This window comes from Phoxinus phoxinus (genome assembly GCF_949152265.1).
Source record: "Phoxinus phoxinus genome assembly, chromosome: 21".
NCBI classification, from domain to species: Eukaryota; Metazoa; Chordata; class Actinopteri; order Cypriniformes; family Leuciscidae; genus Phoxinus; species Phoxinus phoxinus.
The window spans coordinates 27,694,835-27,713,597 of NC_136896.1; the positions used below are offsets into that span (position 1 = coordinate 27,694,835).

An 18,763-nucleotide genomic window follows, 5' to 3' on the forward strand; every position below is an offset into this window, starting at 1 on the left:
TCCAAAATGCTCATTTCCTGTTGTCCAAGTGCCTGCAAACCTGCAAATCATCAGCTGTATCTCTCCCATCTTTTCCCAACCCCCTCCTGCCTGCAGAGTGCATCTGGAAGTGCTCTTAGTGGACATGACACGGGATCACTAATGCCTGAGAGAGAGAGAGAGAGCGAGAGAGAGAGGGGGGGGGGGGGGGGGGGGGGGGGGGGGGTTCTGCTTCACTTTAACTAAGCTAATATGACTCATCAGGTGGCTTTTGTTTTAGACTGAAGTTTAATGTGTTAACACTCAGATATGAAGTAAGAAGGGATTAATTTTCATATATAAAAAATCACATGATTGATGTTTTGCAATCAAAATGCCGCTGGAAGTGAAACCATTGATGTGTGTATGTACAGTGAAATAATATGAACAAAAATATACATTTTCATATTTAATTATTTGGTTAAAATAATGATGGTCATTCATTTGGGATGATGCTATATTTTGCATTTCAGACCATTACAAATCACAGTAGGCTATATGATTGCAAGATACATTTTTTATTAAAGGGTTTAATGCATACATGAAATGGGTTGACTGGAGCAAGTGAACATCCACAACCTGGGATTTTTCTGGGATTTAGAAATAAACAGAATATTTTAGGACTTTAACCTTTATATAAAAACTTCTTTAAAGAAGATGCTGTGGATGTAAAAGCAAAAGGTAGACATACAAAGACGTTCTGTTAATTTTCAGTTCAACTCTTTGTGGAAATTGATTTTCCATGAAGCGCGCACACACACACACACACACACACACACACTATAGTTTTTAAGCACAGATATAGTTTCCCAATATTCAAACATATTTCCTCATAAATGTATATGACAATATACATTTGACCAAAGAAATAAAGAACACAAGAGAAACTGAACACAACACTACTGAATTTAAACAACAACACGTTGGATTTGCAGATGAGCTTTATGCTGGAGATTGTTTTGGCAATAAAACGTTGCATAAACCTTTGCTTTGCTGACGGCTTTATAAATCATTGATTTGTTCATTGGTCTTGAGTGCAAATCACATGATTGAGTCTCAGTCCATGCCTTGATTGTCACAAGCTTACTGAGTGTTGTCATATATCTGATTATGAAAATGATCACAACAAAAGAATAACTATAATGAGTGAGATTACAGTGGAGAAATTAGGAATTACCATAAAAGAAATTGAAATTTTCTTTAAAACAACATACAATACTTCCTAGTTCAGAGAAGTTGCTTACAGGAACTCAGAGTCAGAATTCTCAAAACAACAGTCATTGTTTTGTCATTGCAACAAGTCATTGCACAATGCATCATCATATAAATCATATACATTCCTGATCGTCTGAAATTGAATGGAAACCAATATGGCACACTGCCATTAGATCTAAAAAAGAATGGCTAAAATAATAATGAATTTAGTTTTTTAGGTTCGAGGATCGCTTTCCTTTGAGTTGAGAACAATTTGTTCTAAAAGTTTTTGTTTTGTTTTGTTTTTTACCTTTTGTAAACATTAATATGTAATATTCTAAAGCAAAATCTTCCTCCCCGTTTCTTACTGCAGTCTGGCCCAGTACATATTTTGATCATTTCCTGGTACCTGGACAGGCACAGAAACACCCGGAGAGATCAGACCTAAAGCAGAAACAGGAGGAAAATGATGATATTAATAATTAATAAGGAAATAATAAGTAAGGAAATAAATAAATATGTAATAAAATATAAAAATAAGGGAGTAATAAGTAAATAATTATGGAAGGCCAAATTACTCAAATTTAAATAAATAAATGTTGAAATATTCAAATAAGCTATTACTGTTATTATTATTAAATATTTAAATTATTAATTACATTTGTACTATTATTTTTGAATTGCTTTTCAGTTAAGCACGAGCTGGTTTCAGTTTCAGCAGGGTTTCGGTGGTCGCACGTCACTCAACAATATTGGACAATCAAAATCCATGAGGTCTTCTCTTCTGTTGTTCACATCACAACTATGGCTAAGCATACAGTAAAAGATCTGTTGTTGACTCTTCATTTAATGTGTTTGTTGATTTAATAATTAATATCATTTTGTTTTATTAACATAAATAAGCTATTTAATCATTTATTCAAATATTTCAACATTTCTTTATTGATTATATTTTTGTTTTATTATTCAATCTTTATTGAATCTACGGATTATCCCACTTATACCTGGTCATTTGCCCGCATTGACAACTTAAAGCTGTTGTTTGCAGGGCACAATTTGCCTGGAAGGATAAAAATGGCGGTTGTTTTCGTCAGTTAGGCTGTTAGATCAAGCATTCTGTCCGCTTTGAATCAGACACAGAGATAAAGTAGTGCGTAAGATTACATTTATGTGAATGAATGAATTATAGCATATATTTGAATTCTTAATCGAGAGTTGCGGGGCAGCTTTGATACGTTTCTGTGCTCCTGAACGCTGCTTACATGGACTTGTGTTTTTCTGAGAAAATGTTAAATAGCAGTCATTAACAAATGCTTTGGCAGTGTGTGGTTACAGGATAAAACGAATCATCCTAATCTTTGGTAGTTTAGGACATGTGCACAGATTATGCGTCAGAGGCTTGAAGATTGCTGGACTGAGTAAAAAGACCTCTAAGCAAATAGCCAAATACTGTTCTGTGTCAGCAATCAGTCTGCATGTTTGGAGAGGCCGATGTCACTTCTATCCATAGCCTATTTATTTATTTATTCATGTGGTTGTGAGTGACCATTAGCAGTGTTTGTATTGTCCGGTGAAACATAACAGGCTATTTGTGAATATTTGGATGCTGTGTTAATTGCTTTAATTAGTATTGGTCATTCCAAATAAAATAATTGTGTGTGTGTGTGTGTGTGTGTGTGTGTGTGTGTGTGTGTGTGTGTGTGTGTGTGTGTGTGTGTGTGTGTGTGTGTGTGTGTGTGTGAAGTTCAATGACAATAATAACCGAGCGCACAACTGATGCTGTGGCTTGCGGTAAATGACTGCTTCTGACCGTGAGAGAATAACAGATCTACACCCGAATAAACTGGAACTCGCAAACTCATTCACACCCTGCGCGCGTTACATCATCTCTGCATGCTATACAAGCTATGAATAGGCTTGTTTGAGATGAGCAAAATCAGAACCGATCACCGGTGATCAGCGCGAGACGCATGCCGGTTAGAAATGTGTCCGAGTGCGGTCCGCCTGGCTCTGATGTCATGCTGACGTATGTAAAAAACTCTCGCGAGCGCAAGCCGCGCGTGTCGGATTCTGCAGTCGAGCGCAGTTGCTCTCCACGAGTTGCTGGACACAGCTTAATGCTCATTGGTTTAAAAACCGTGATGTATTCTTCTCTTTTAAAATGTTTTAAAACTCTGATTTCGTGTTTTTATGTGTATAAATTATGTGTGAGTATTCCCACACTCTCTGACAATGTGATCTCTATATGGGTTATTTGATTATTGTCATATTTATTTTAAAAAATTTAATAAAACATATGTAATTAAAGTAAAAATTATTGATAAACACGTCTTTGGTATGTAATTAAATAACAAGAACTTTAAGTGTCTTGTTCATTATACAAATTTTCTTATAAAAGCAACAGAACTTAAATTACATCCAGTTAATTAGCAACACGTGCACGAGCGTGAATCCCGCGATATCCGCCTTTGATCTCGTTGGTGTCTGATCCACTGCGAGAAGAGAGATCTGTTCGGCTTGCCTGCACTCTTTTCACTCCTCCTCTCACAGCAGCCGCTACTCTCGACTACACTTCAGACGAGGCGCATCTCAAACAAGCCTATTGTCATTGAATTTCCGTCATAATAACCTGTGCATGTTTTATTGCACACCTTCCAACCAATCAGAATTGAGTATTCAGACAGACCATGGTAAAGTAAATAAATAAAAATAAAAAATAAAAATGAATTAATAAGTGAGTAAATAATATGTAAAAATAAGTAATAAGTATATTTATAATAAGTAAATAAATATGCAAATAAAAGTCAAAGATGTTGTAGGATCTTGGACCAGCTCTCAGACTGACCTGTGCTGGTGTTGGTTGAAGGAGGAGCTGTCAGATGAGGAGAGGAGTATGACGGGGACGGAGACAGCATGCAGGAGTATGAGGAGGAAGAGGAAGAGGAAGCACACTGCACAATAAACACCAGTAGAGGGAGACAACAACAACAAAACACACAGACAGAGTGTACATTTAAAATAGTGTTAAAATGCATTAATGAACAGAAGCATATACTCGTACAATTTTTTGCAGCAAACTCTGCACAGTTTACATACTTAGTATGTATACTGTGCAGAGTATGCTGCAAAAATAATATATCACCATATGACTATACAAAATGTACAAAAATAAAAACTGCATGTCCCACAATGAAATGCACTCAACTCGACCTTCCAATCCATTTCCACTGAGATGAACTATTCTTTTTGTTTACTCTATTATTTGATCCGATTGATGCAAGTTAATACATTTTATGCAATATTGAAAGAAACATTTTAAATAACGATGTTTATATAAAAAATAACTTGATGTCATGTGACCATGCAGTACTCTTTAAAACCTGAATAAAGCCTAAAGTTTGGCTTATTTTAAGAAAAGCAGGCAGTGCATATTCAGTAAGTCAACTAGTATTCTGGTGTGAGTACACAGATTTTTTAGTTGTCCATTGTCACCACGAGAGGGCACTAATACATAACAGTACAGAAGTCCATTTGCAGTATAAACTGGCATAGCAATGGTTTGCTAAATATAAATATGAATCTCGTGAAATGAGCAGTCTCACCTGGAGCCCAGTATAGACTGAGAGAGAGTTATAACTGAGAGCTGCGTCACTCTGACTGATCATGGATGCTAAACACACACAAATAAAGAAAAACATTATATTCTCAGCGCCAAGTAGCCTGCAGTATGCACTACAGCTTACTCTTACCATTATTAAAACATCAAAATCATGAAACAATGCAAATGGAATACAGGAATTATGTAGATAATTAGCTTCAAAGTCATTTTGAAAAGTATAAAAAACATATTATACATTTTAGTTATGTAAATAAATGTATATGCAGGTACAATTTCAAAATTAATTTAAAATGTTTAAGCGCACGCTTTCCTCGAATTTTTTTAAAGTTAATCAGAAACATAAATCCTGTCTCACACACATAGAAGAAGAATAGAGAAAAACGTGCAGCATGCAGTAAAGCTTTCCTCAACCATTAATGATGAGTCCTTATTAATTCTTCAGAATAATAATTATTTCATAGAACTAGTTTACTATTTTACAATAACATTAAAGCAACAGAATAAAGAATGCAAAGGGAAGTATGGGAATTATGTAAGTAACCAAAAATACTCTTCGATTTTAATTATGTTTTAATAATGTCACAATTTAAAAAAAAATCTAAAAGTAAATAAATAACAATTTAGTTAGGTAAAGTTTAGAACAAGTATTAAAAGTATGAATTGATGTAATTTGAGTTAAATTCATATGCAGAATAAATACAAATTAAAAATAATTTTTAAACATTTAAGAATATGCTTTTTCCTCAGAATATTTTCATTTATTATAAACATTCAGTCACACAAAGAACATGAGAAAGAGGGGGAAATCATATTCTAAGTGGCAAGTACAGTATGCATATTTTCCAATGCAAATGTGCGTTCTCACCTGCGCTGTTGCCATGCGGATGATGATAGACGGCTGAATTAAAGGATGTGTTCAGTGGAGCGTGTGTTTGACAGGACGTCCCGCCTCCAGACCGCCTCTGGTTTCGCAGCTTCTCCTCGCGCCTCCATTTGGCTCTTCGATTGGAAAACCACACCTGTCAATCAAGGTCCAGAGAAAGAATAGATGAAATGATCTATTCCAGCATTTGATCCATTCCAGGACAGTAACTTACTTGTATCCGTGCCTCTGGAAGGTCGATTTTGTTTGCAAGTCGCTCTCGTCCGAAAACATCCGGATAATGCGTTCTCTCAAACTCTGTTAGAGGAAGTTTAGTAGTTGAGTGAACTTAAATCTTTCAATAAAATAAATGTCACATTCTCAGAAATAAAAAGGTACAAAAGATGTCACTGTGACCGCAGTACCCTTTCAAAAGTTACACCTTTGTACCTAACGAGTGCACATTAGTACCTCACATGTACATACTGGTACCAAAAGTGTACATATTAGTCCCTAAATGGTACATGTTAGAACCTTTTTAAAGGTATCCTCCAAGTGACAGCTTTTGTACGTTTTTTTATTTATGGGAATACTTTTTGAAGCTTTTATTGTCTATTTTTGTACCTTTCTCCAAGGCCTCGATCTGCTCTGTTGTGAAGCTGGTTCTGTTGCGCTGAAGTTTCCTCTTTAACTGCAGCCTCAGTTGAGACTCTTCTCCTTCAACTCTTTCTACGTGTCCTCTTCTTCCTGCCATCCTCCCATCCATGTCCACCAGGCAGTCATCTGAAATGGAAATAAAAACTGTTACCGAATGCAAGACAGAAATACATAAATCTTTAGAAAGATCCAAGTCAATGGCTCGGTGGCCTAGAGGAGGTAAAACTGTTCTCAAGCTCCTCTCACCCGTGCTGTGCTGCTGGCTGGGACCGTTGCTCTGCTGATGGTACCAGTCATTGGATCCACTCCAGTCTGAAGTGTTCTGGAGATTCAGCATGGTTAACTTCTCAAACATCATGCGCTTGCCCACTACAGCCTCAGAATGGAAAGAGACAAGAGACTGTTTCCATTTACTCTAGACTCTCCTTTGACCCTGAACAACGGAGACAGAGTATCAAATTGTGCGAGGATGAAGCACGAGTTCACACACATTAAAGTGAATTACAGTTCCATCATTCTATACATACAAAGAATGAGTCTGTTACATGAAGTACACTGTATAGCAGTATTTATTTATTTATAGGCGTTCAGTTCAGATTTGTGCATTCGGGGGGGGGGGGGGGGGGGGAATGGATTAAAAATAATACATATTCACTGTCTGTAATTACACTTACCTGACGGCACCATTTAATAATCACAGACGATTTGTATTATTTCCATTTTTCTATATATTATAATATAGTATCTAACATTAGGTATGTTTACTGCATGCCTCCATACAGAGAAGCTCTGTCAGTGTGAATGTTAGTTTAGATTCAGTGTTAAGTTTTGTGAACTTTTGGTAAGACTTTACAAAAAGGTTTCAGTTGTTAAAGGGGTGGTATAATGTCCTTTCACAAGATGTAAAATAAGTCTTTGTTGTCCCCAGTGTGTGTATGTGAAGTTTTAGCTCAAAATACCACACAGATATTTTTAAATAGCATGTTCAATTTTTCACTTTTTGAGGGTGAGCAAAAACGCACCGTTTTTGTGTCTGTTCCTTTAAATGCAAATGAGGAAGTGTGCCTACATTAACACAGGGGGCGGAGCTTGTGTCCTTTTACCTCACACAGACATGCACTGGAAATTTCAAAAACGTTTCGCCTTTTATGCTCAAACCGAGAGTCAGAAAGATGGAGAGACTCAAGAAGTAGTGACAACCTGTAGATAACATTTCTAAGTGGTTAGTTGGGTGAATTTATGCAGCTTATGTGAAGTTATCTTCTAGTCATTGATTAGCATATTCTGTCTTGATAATCTATAAATCACGTTCCTGGGGGCGGGTTTATGTTAATGTTAGGGTTGGTGATGTCTCTAACCCGGGAGGAATGTCGTGTAGTCCCAACCAGCCGTTGTAGTCCTTAAAAAGCAGCTCTTTGCTCCTGCTCCGCGAGGGCAACCATGGTAAACGTACCGAAGACCCGCAGGACTTACTGCAAAAAATGCAAGAAGCACCAGCCACATAAAGTGACCCAGTACAAGAAGGGCAAAGACTCTTTGTACGCCCAGGGGAAGAGGCGTTACGACAGAAAGCAGAGTGGTTATGGAGGACAAACTAAGCCTATTTTCCGGAAAAAGGCTAAAACCACAAAGAAGATTGTGCTGAGGCTGGAGTGCGTGGAGCCCAACTGCCGCTCAAAGAGGATGTTGGCCATTAAGAGATGCAAACATTTTGAGCTGGGAGGAGACAAAAAGAGAAAGGGCCAGGTCATCCAGTTCTGAGTTGGGCCAAGTGCTTTTTTTGTGGTTTACCATCGCTGTCAATAAAAGTTGTATACAGTTAAAAAAAAAAAAAAAAAAAAAAAAAAAAAAAAGTCCTTAAAAAGCAATTTATTTAATAGAAGATATCTCCCTTTGCTTTGAACTTTGAGCATTGTGACTTTGCAGATGTTGTGTATGCTCAAACAGCAACAATACACACTAACTAAAGTTAGAAAAGTGAAATCATATTCAACCACCCCTTTAACATTAGTTTGCTACATTAGGTAACATGAACTAATCATGAACAATACAGCATTAATATTAATATTAACATTTAGCCTATACATTTTAAGATTAAAAGTTGTAGGCTATCTGTTAGTATTAGTTAATGCACTGTTTGTTAATACTTTTAGTAATGTTAACTACTGGGACCTTATTGTAAAGTGTTACCAGACTTTTAGTTTGTATGTGCTTGTTTTTGTTTTGTTCTTCCTTTGATCCCTACATTCCCTTTGCCTGTTCGTTACTATAATTAGGCTATGTTGAGTACCTGATTCTTGTTCTGTTCCTCTTTATCGTGTTTAGGCTACATATGCCTCCATGCAGTTTGCTCAGTCCTTTGTTTGGTAGTTATCGGAGAAACGAAGCTTTTCGAACATTTGAATCAATTGAATCATGATTGAATTTCACTGTCTCGAAGCGATCGGAACGCCACCTGCCGGTGACTCCTGCTGGTCAAACGGTGTAAAGGCAACGAAAACCTTGACCTTCATATAACAACACCTTTTGCAAACCAATTGCAAATGTTTTAAAGAAAGCGTATCTATTAAATGCAATTAACAAACTATCCAATATACCATACTTATGAAGTGTCTGTATAATATGTGTTTTGCTTGTTTTATGTTGAGCTTGGTTAATTATGACCATAACCAGTCCAATCAGAGACTAAAATGACAACAACAACAACAAAACATAGGCAATGGGTCATGGGTTTATTGCGTCGAACCATATAAATATTTCGAAATAGTTATGACGTAACGAAGTGTTTACTGAAATCACGTGACTGTGATTTGATACGAGCTGTGAAATGTGAAACACTGGTTCGTGTGTATCGAAAGCGCCCATCACTAGTGTCGGCTTTTACGGCTGTTACGTTTTAACCCTCATGTTGTATTGCCTTCTTTGCTTTAGTTGTTTAATTAATGTTTTGTACTTATCCTCGTCCTTTGCTTGCCTAGATCACTTATGGTCAACGATATGATAAAGGCAGATTCGAATCAAGTTGTATAATCAAATTATCACGTATTTTTAATGTTGTAATTTTACACATTACAATTTCCTTTTACATTTCTGCCGTTTCACAAATTATTTTGTGGATTTTTTTATTATTTAGATTTATTTTTAAAAAATGGCTGAAATGTCTAAAATTGTCTTTTCTTAATGGCTTTCTTTATAGCAGGTTTATAATAATAACACAAGTGTTCAATGAACTGTATCTATAACAGAGAACATTTTCAATAGCTTTTTTTAAGCCGATAGAAATGTACTTTTAAAAACTAAACCTAAATATCCCATTACATTTGCTATGGTTGCCACAAATTCACAGTAAAAAAAATAAAAAAATAATAATAAATAAATAAATAAATGTTTCTGCTATTATGAAATGGAATATTGCTGCCAAAACTTATTTCATTAATTAAATTATTATTAATTTCATTATTTCATGTTAATTAACCAAACTACTTGATAAATTATTATTATCAAATAATAAATGATAATACAGCTGGTAAATTAGAAAGCCACATGATAAATCAGAGTGGCTTTACTATAAATGCAATAAACATTCACTAAATAACATAACACCCTAATGCACATAACAGAAATAAGAAGAAACGTAATTATTCATTTAAAATATAACCATATGTGTCATGCAGGGACTTATGAGAACATCCTTTTATTGTTTTTCACTGTGAATTATACAGTAACTTTATATTTATAATTATACAGTTTTAATTTAAAGACATATATCTGACAGTATATGAGCTAGTAATATGACATATGATTCTCCAGTTATTAACAGTTTTATTTTATTTTTGGTAGCTAAACATTAAAAAACATTTTGTTACAGTGCACTCTGAGAAAAAGTGGGACAACTAGCCCATGTTCAAAGATAAAGCCTGAATTCTGTTACTCTGTTCTGACTGTTGTTTTTACCAACATTTGTGGATTCAGGGCAGCAGTTAATACAATTATAAGAAAGTACAAATAAAAGCAGTACACATCTGACTCACCAGTTGTTACATTACGAGCAGCGCGTCCGCAATATTATCCCTCTATTAGAAGTGTTATTAAAGGTTTACTTCCCACTTGCTTTCTTAACAATGACCTGTGTGCATGGAGTGACAGAGAGATGCGTCTGCAGGCACAATTGTCCAGGAGAGAGAGAGAGAGAGAGAGAGAGAGAGAGAGAGAGAGAGAGAGAGAGAGAGAGAGAGAGAGAGAGAGAGAGAGAGAGAGAGAGAGAGAGAGAGAGAAAAAAGAGTGACACAGCGAGTCAACATCAGTGTCAAGTTTGAACTTAATGCCAGCGAGAGAGAAAGAGAGAGAGAGAGCAGCAAAAACCCTCGAGAGATAATGGAGTGATGATAAAGACGAAGAGGGGAAAGGCAGCAAAGAGCACAGTTTAATATTAATTAGCTTGCACACGTTAAAATGAAAGTGGGATTTGGGAGGGAAATGTGAGGTCATTGACGTGGGCCTGAAGTGGGAATGTTTTCATTTCTCTTCATTTTGATCATTGGCTGAATCTGCAGAGTTTAGTATCGGCTAAATGAAGCGAATACATACATACATGATTGATTAAATAAATATTTAAATAAATACTGATTTAATATGAACATTTCTAAATAGTGCTGTAAATAGTCTAGTCCAATTGCACTTTACCCCCTCTGAAAGATGAAGCCAATCCGGAAGTTAGCATCACACTGGTTCCCTCAACAAGAAACCCAATAGGATTTTTCCATTATTAATTGCAGAAAAGAAGGTCTGTGGCTAACAAAAGCTTATGATTCTTACACGTTTTGTTCATCATGATAATCTTCACAATGAACACAACTTTTAGGAATTTTGAAGCGTAAATACAATCAGCAGAACTCAAAAGCTAAGCTAGGCTAACTAACTAGGGCTAGGCTACATCACGATCATATGACTTTAACGTCAACATCACTAACTGTTCAATTATTTATATATTATATATATATATTATATATATTCAAAAAATATTGAGAGATTACAGCAGTAAGAAGAGAGAAGTAGGCTATCGGTATGTATGTTGAGGAAGGAATAAGAGCACAATGAGAGTTGGATGAGGGTAAATAACCCTTGTGTGTGTATGTGTGTGTGTGTGTCTTTAGGTTGGGGAATGGGGGATGCCACATTACTTTATTTCCAGTTGACAAGACTTTACATCCCCTACCTCTCTGTCTCTCTCATACACACTTCTTTATTAAGCAGTTATATTTAGAATCATATGTGTTATAAAGTGCTAAAATAAAATATAAAGAATAAAATAAAATAAGTAAGAAGAGAGAGGTTGTGAAGGAAAAAAGAAGACAACAAACGGGAGGGTTGGACTCTTGGCGTAAAATGTTTTTTACTAAAGCTAGTAAATAAATGTGTTGTATTATTATTCATAATAATAATAATTATTATTATTATTTAAGCATTTTGACTGTGTATGGCAATGTCATGATGTGTTGTCACAGTCACCAACTCCGTAACCAACCTGTCTGCACTACACTTCCCAGCAACCCTTCTGGTCCCCACCTGCACTCAGTCGGCCATCACCACACCTGCTGCTGATCATCACCAGAGACTGATTCCTCAACACAGCCTATGTCTGTCACGGCACGCACACAAAAGGTGATAGTCCAAGTGCAGCTTTATTGGGTAGTCCGTAATCATAAATCCAGAAACAGGCAAAAGGTCAAGGTCCATGAAAGCAGTCCAAAACTAGAAATAAACAATAAAACAAACCAAGACAGACTCTGGGAAGCGGGTGACAACATACAAGGATTCCAGAACAAGTGATTAAACAGACAGGGTATAAATAGACAGACACTAATAGGGTGAGTGGGAACAGCTGAGAGTGATAATGAATAACAAGTCCGACAAGGGTGATGGGAATTGTAGTCCAATAGTGACTGACACCTGTGGGGAAAAGGACCTCTAGTGGCTACCCAGGGGACATCACCCAGACATTGTGACATAACCTCCCCTCTACGGAGCGGCTACCAGACGCTCCAAGACCCACAACAAACAAACAAAACAAGAGTCCAGGCGGAAGGTGGAAGATCAGGGGGAGGGATGGAGGGCCAGGACCATGAAGGGGAACAGCAACAAGGGGTGACGGTTTAGCCGGCGGCCAGGACGAAGCAGACAGTCCATCGAGCGGCGCAGACGAAGCAGACGACCCATCGGGCGGCCAGGGCGGTGAAGACCCCTCGGGCGACCAGGGCGGAGACAACCCCTCGGGCGGCCACGGCGGAGACGACCAAGGCGGAGACGACCACTCGGGCGGCCACGACGGAGACCTTCCCTCGGGCGGCCAGGGCGGATCCGGCTGTGCAGGCGTCCGGGACGGGGCAGGTCCTTCGGGCGGCCATGGTGGAGACGACCAGGGCGAAGACGACCACTTGGGTGACAACGGCACCGGTACAGCAACAGACACCACCGGCTCAGGAACAGCAACAGACACCACCGGCTCAGGAACTGGAACAGACACCACCGGCTCAGGAACTGGAACAGACACCACCGGCTCAGGAACTGGAACAGACACCACCGGCTCAGGAACTGGAACAGACACCACCGGCTCAGGAACAGCAACAGACACCACCGGCTCAGGAACAGCAACAGACACCACCGGCTCAGGAACTGGAACAGACACCACCGGCTCAGGAACTGGAACAGACACCTCCGGCTCAGGAACAGCAACAGACACCTCCGGCTCAGGAACAGCAACAGACACCTCCGGCTCAGGAACAGCAACAGACACCTCCGGCTCAGGAACAGCAACAGACACCTCCGGCTCAGGAACAGCAACAGACACCTCCGGCTCAGGAACTGGAACAGACACCACCGGCTCAGGAACAGCAACAGACACCTCCGGCTCAGGAACAGCAACAGACACCTCCGGCTCAGGAACAGCAACAGACACCTCCGGCTCAGGAACAGCAACAGACACCTCCGGCTCAGGAACAGCAACGTGACGCTCGGCCTCGGCAGACGTGACGTGACTCTCAGGCTCGGCAGACGTGACGTGAAGCTCAGGCTCGGCAGACGTGACGTGAAGCTCAGGCTCGGCAGGCGTGACGTGAAGCTCAGGCTCGGCAGGCGTGACGTGAAGCTCAGGCTCGGCAGGCGTGACGTGAAGCTCAGGCTCGGCAGGCGTGACGTGAAGCTCAGGCTCGGCAGGCGTGACGTGAAGCTCAGGCTCGGCAGGCGTGACGTGAAGCTCAGGCTAGGCAGGCGTGACGTGAAGCTCAGGCTCGGCAGGCGTGACGTGAAGCTCAGGCTTGGCAGTAGGGCTGGGCGATATGACCAAAATCTCATATCACGATATAAGTCATCTCATATCCCGATAACGATATATATCACGATATAGTACCTTTTCTGTAAATTCAATCAATTAATAATTTATATATATAATTACTACATGGAAAATACTTTTAGCATATATCAAATAAAAGAAAAGTTGATATATATATTGAGTATATATTAAGTATATCCTCAAAAATGTTATATATATATATATATATATATATATATATATATATATATATATATATATATATATATATATATATATATATATATTATATTCTCAAAAAAAAAAAAAATGGGCAAATGTTTGATTAAGAATGTAGAAATATAAAATATGAACGAAATTTAAAACACTTTTCAAAAACAAATGATTACAGGCCCAACATAAAATATTGCTATATAAAATACCAAATGTAAAAATTCAATGGAAGATGTTTAAAATGTAGCAGAAATCAGGGCTCCGAACCTGTTCAATGAACGAAAACAAACAAACGAAATTTTGACAGGAGCATACCAGAAACGGAAACCAAATTAAATGTAATCGTTCTGAACAGACACGCTTATCTGAAATGGCCATTAACCGGTTAACAACGTTATTTTATCGTTCTGTTAACTATTTTAATTTGCCAGTCAACCAATCATGTATTCAAATAGTACAGACTGAGCAAATGTGATATTGACGCGCATAGCCTATCCAACGTGAGTGAAATGCTGTCAGTCATCATTGATAAGTCGCAATGGGAATGCGCTGGCGTTAGTTTTATATACTGTATGTCACCAACTGTCAAAAAATTAGGCCTACATTTCAGTGAAAATGAATAGCAGGTAATAATATGCAACTTTTTGTTTTTTGAAACCAGCGAAAATTGCAGGATAGTGTAGTAGAACATGGATCCACACAACGTCACATCACGCACTTAAAGCGCTTCTGTGAACGGAGAAAACAGAATAAAGCTAAATATATAAAACTAATATATAGGCCTATATGCGAAATATAGGCTATTTGCCTTAAATAATTACAGATTAACAAAACGAAAGGAAGCATTTTGCTGAGCTTCGGATCATGCGACAGGGTCCAAAGTTCACAAAAAGGAAACCGAGATGTTAGAAAAGGGAATCGAGCTTGTTTTCTGTATTTTACGGGTTTACAGTTTTGAATAATTTTTTGCTTCTATCCGTATGACCATAAATTACGGAGTAACGGATTCCTGTTCCTGTGATCGCGCCGACGCTTCACGGCACGCGCACACGTTTTGCATTGCTAACTTGACATAGCAGCATGTTCATTATCAAAATATAATAACTTAGTCAACCAAACAAAGAAATTTTACCAAATCATGTTCAGGCTACAGAGGTAGCCCCTCATTTAGGAACGAGCTCCTCGGTTTGTCCTGGCTGGTCCTGCTCGGAAACACCCGGTTCTATCACCCTTCACTCGCCATGTTATTCACGTTTCTGCCTGCATTCTCATGGCGGCGTGTAAGATTGCAGTCCTCCAAATGATGAAAAAAGTTTTGCCGTAAACAATGTTTTTTGCGACACCACGATATGAACGATAGAGCATAATATGAATCGATAGACTTTTTATATCGTCCATCCGATATATATCGTCATATCGCACAGCCCTACTTGGCAGGCGTGCCAGTCCGCCAGGGTGGCGCCGGCAGGGCGAGCAGCTTGGGCGGGGCCGGCAGGGCGAGCAGCTCGGGCGGGGCCGGTAGGGCGAGCAGCTCTGACAGGGCCAGCAGAGCAGGATGCCTGGACCGCGCGTCAGGGATGGCAGTCACCTCCGGGATGGTCTCTGAGTTAGGAGCCACCGGACAAGTCGTTGAGGAGACCTTTCTCCTCCTCCTCCGTCTCCGGACCCCCGGACTAGGGACCACCGGAACTGGGACCACCGGACTCGGGACCACCGGAACTGGGACCACCGGACTCGGGACCACCGGAACTGGGACCACCGGACTCGGGACCACCGGACTCGGGACCACCGGAACTGGGACCACTGGACTCGGGACCACCGGAACTGGGATCACCGGACTTGGGACCACCGGAACTGGGACCACCGGAACTGGGACCACCGGAACTGGGACCACCGGAACTGGGACCACCGGAACTGGGACCACCGGACTCGGGACCACCGGAACTGGGGTTGAGGAGACCTTTCTCCCCCTCCTCCGTCTCCGGACCACCGGACTCGGGACCACCGGAACTGGGACCACCGGAACTGGGACCACCGGAACTGGGACCACCGGAACTGGGACCACCGGAACTGGGACCACCGGACTCGGGACCACTGGAACAGGGACCACCGGGCTCGGGGTGGCGTCGGCATGGCGAGGCTCTGGTACATCCCACTGGCTCCGATGTACAAGGTAACTGGTAAAACCCCCAAAATCCAGGATCTCCAGCCCTTCCATCTCCCATCGAGGCAAAGGATCATCCAGGCAGATGTTAAAAAGATCCTTGAGGGTAGCCTCATTATAACCCATGCCTCTTGAGAGCGTCCAAAATGCCTGAGACAGGCAACCCACCGTCCGGCCCTGCTGACGTAGGGCTGTTATATTACTGAATCTTCCCCTCCTCTCCTTCTCAGTGGTTGGGGGACGGATACGAAAACCCATACTGCTGGATCTATCCATGTTGCTGGAATCCTTCTGTCACGGCACGCACACAAAAGGTGATAGTCCAAGTGCAGCTTTATTGGGTAGTCCGTAATCATAAATCCAGGAACAGGCAAAAGGTCAAGGTCCATGAAAGCAGTCCAAAACTAGAAATAAAACAAACCAAGACAGACTCTGGGAAGCGGGTGACAACATACAAGGATTCCAGAACAAGTGATTAAACAGACAGGGTATAAATAGACAGACACTAATAGGGTGAGTGGGAACAGCTAAGAGTGATAATGAATAACAAGTCCGACAAGGGTGATGGGAATTGTAGTCCAATAGTGACTGACACCTGTGGGGAAAAGGACCTCTAGTGGCTACCCAGGGGACATCACCCAGACATTGTGACAATGTCAACCTGCATCACCCTCACATCAGTGTCTGGTCCCGTCAACGTTACTACGAACGTAAATGCTACGTAAACAGTCAGACTTCTTACCTGAACACTCACCTCTTCTAGTCTCCCGTCTATCATCCCGATCTCCAGTCATCGTGTTCATCCTTCACCTGCACAAAGAATCCAGTTCAGTCATCACCAGCTAAGTCTCCATCAATATCATCAAGTCACCATCGTCTGGTTCCCGTTGGTGTCCCATCACTGTCCCTCTGCTTTTACTTGAATAAACCATTTCACCTTATCATCTGTCTGTTCCCTTCTGTGAGTGTGACATACAGTAGCCTATATGTTTTTTTATTATTATTTTTTAAGTGGAAAATTAAAGTTAGACCCATAAGATGACGAGCAAGTAAATAAGTAAATTAATACATTTTTAATAATAATTATTATTATTTATTTATGTATTGTTAATTTTAATATTGTATAATTATTTATACTAATACCATTAATTATCAAAATATTATAATAATATAAAAAATATATATATTATTATTGGCCTAATATTTAAGCATTAATCTTTGAATCAATTTATAATACAAATTAGATTCAGATTTTTGGTAGGCTAAATAGCCTTTATATGTCTTGTACAATTATGCATTGTGTGTGTGTGTGTGTGTGTGTGTGTGTGTGTGTGTGTGTGTGTGTGTGTGTGTGTGTGTGTGTGTGTGTGTGTGTGTGTGTGTGTGTGTGTGTGTGTGTGTGTGTGTGCGTGTGCGTGCGTGCGCGTGTGTGCGTGCGTGCGTGCGCGCGTAATTTCTTGCTGAGATTCATATAGCTTTAGGGCATGCATTTTTTTTAACTAGCCCCTCTCCATCTCTTTCTAGCTCTTTTCTTAGCGCTGGGGGTTAAACGTGTGTGGGGGGGGGAGGGGGCTATGACGAAGGGGTGGTCACCATAGCAACAATGCCATGACAAATTTTCATCAAGTCCTTAAAACAAAGCCGAGCAGAGCAGCTTTATCAAATAACTCGTGTAGCTCATCCTGGGACTGTCAGCAGAGAGATGATCTACAGCACACTACTGAAGAGAAAGAATAGTTTTCAGCCTGCAGGGTTTCTTCTGGTTATCAAAAAGAAACTTTCCCATAATTGAGCTTATGTGTTCTTGCTGCTTGGTGGAACCGAGGCTTCCTTCAACACCTTCTTGGCGTGTCTATACATCCTGTTCTTTTCTGCTACGCGCGCTCTACTTTCTACTTTTTTTTCTATTGTTTGTTGCTCCTGGCGACACCGTGGTTCATCCTCCTCTCTCTCTCTCTCTCTCCTCCACTCTCTCCCTCCTCTCTGTCCCTGTCACCTTCAATCGTGCTGTAGAAGCAGACACAGAGCCCGAGGCCACACACACACACACGCAGCAGCAGCACATTAGGGCATTAGATGTGAGAAAAGCGCGTTATAAATCAAATGTATTATTATTAACAACAGAAGAGGCAGGGGAAGTTGAACACGGAGTCATGCAGTGATGATCTGCATCTGGCCGCTTGACCGATTTATAAAAGTGTTAGCGCCATCTTGTGCCTGATCCGAAAATTTAAAACAGAAAATAATTAATTTCACAATCTTTTTGTTGTTGTTGTTGTTGTTGTTGTGAATTCTCGTGTAAATGCGAAGTTAGCTTCAACCATTTTCTGTAGCCTATCTCTTTTGTATTTTTTCTTAGAGTGCAACAGTCTGGTTTCAGAGGTAAAAAATAGTTTTCTATATTGGGGAATTAATTTTTAAGACAGACCTACTGTGAGCTTTGAGGTGGTATGGTATATATTTTTTTCAACTTATTATTATTTCTTTTTTAATTGTGTGTAACAGCAAAAATTCCTACCTAAAAAATGCTGGGTTGTTTCAACCCAATTTTGGGTCAAATATGGACAAACCCAGCCGTTGGGTTACCTTTTGATATGTGCACAACTGTGATGTCATTTAAGCGAGGCACATTCAGCGGCCGTTAATGTTAGCTAGAACACGTTTGCAGTCTTTTAGTTCAGTCAGAGACGGTTGATAAAGCTTTATCTG

The 18,763-nt window shown here is 39.9% G+C and overlaps 2 protein-coding genes across 5 annotated transcripts; one reads left to right on the top strand and one right to left on the bottom strand.

Moving 5' to 3' along the window:
* Window positions 1-518: 518 nt before the first annotated feature.
* On the bottom strand, window positions 519-10,490 carry LOC306989198 (paired box protein Pax-6-like). Of its 4 annotated transcripts, none has more exons than XM_079594640.1 (8): window positions 10,382-10,484; window positions 6,597-6,783; window positions 6,318-6,476; window positions 5,929-6,011; window positions 5,697-5,850; window positions 4,815-4,882; window positions 4,058-4,084; window positions 519-1,656 (listed from the first exon to the last, which is right to left on the bottom strand). In XM_079594640.1, the coding sequence occupies exons 2-8, from the start codon at window positions 6,706-6,708 to the stop codon at window positions 1,651-1,653; spliced, it is 609 nt and encodes a 202-aa protein (XP_079450766.1). In that variant the 5' UTR covers window positions 6,709-6,783; window positions 10,382-10,484; the 3' UTR covers window positions 519-1,650. The 4 variants fall into 4 exon arrangements, with proteins under 4 accessions (XP_079450766.1, XP_079450764.1, XP_079450765.1 ...); XM_079594638.1 differs by lacking the exon at window positions 10,382-10,484 and adding an exon at window positions 8,641-8,778 and having other exon boundaries at window positions 523-1,656; window positions 4,058-4,163; XM_079594639.1 differs by lacking the exon at window positions 10,382-10,484 and adding an exon at window positions 8,641-8,771 and having other exon boundaries at window positions 944-1,656.
* On the top strand, window positions 7,768-8,180 carry LOC306989200 (large ribosomal subunit protein eL42). Its single transcript, XM_079594642.1, has one exon. The coding sequence runs from the start codon at window positions 7,791-7,793 to the stop codon at window positions 8,109-8,111; it is 321 nt and encodes a 106-aa protein (XP_079450768.1). The 5' UTR covers window positions 7,768-7,790; the 3' UTR covers window positions 8,112-8,180.
* Window positions 10,491-18,763: the final 8,273 nt, after the last annotated feature.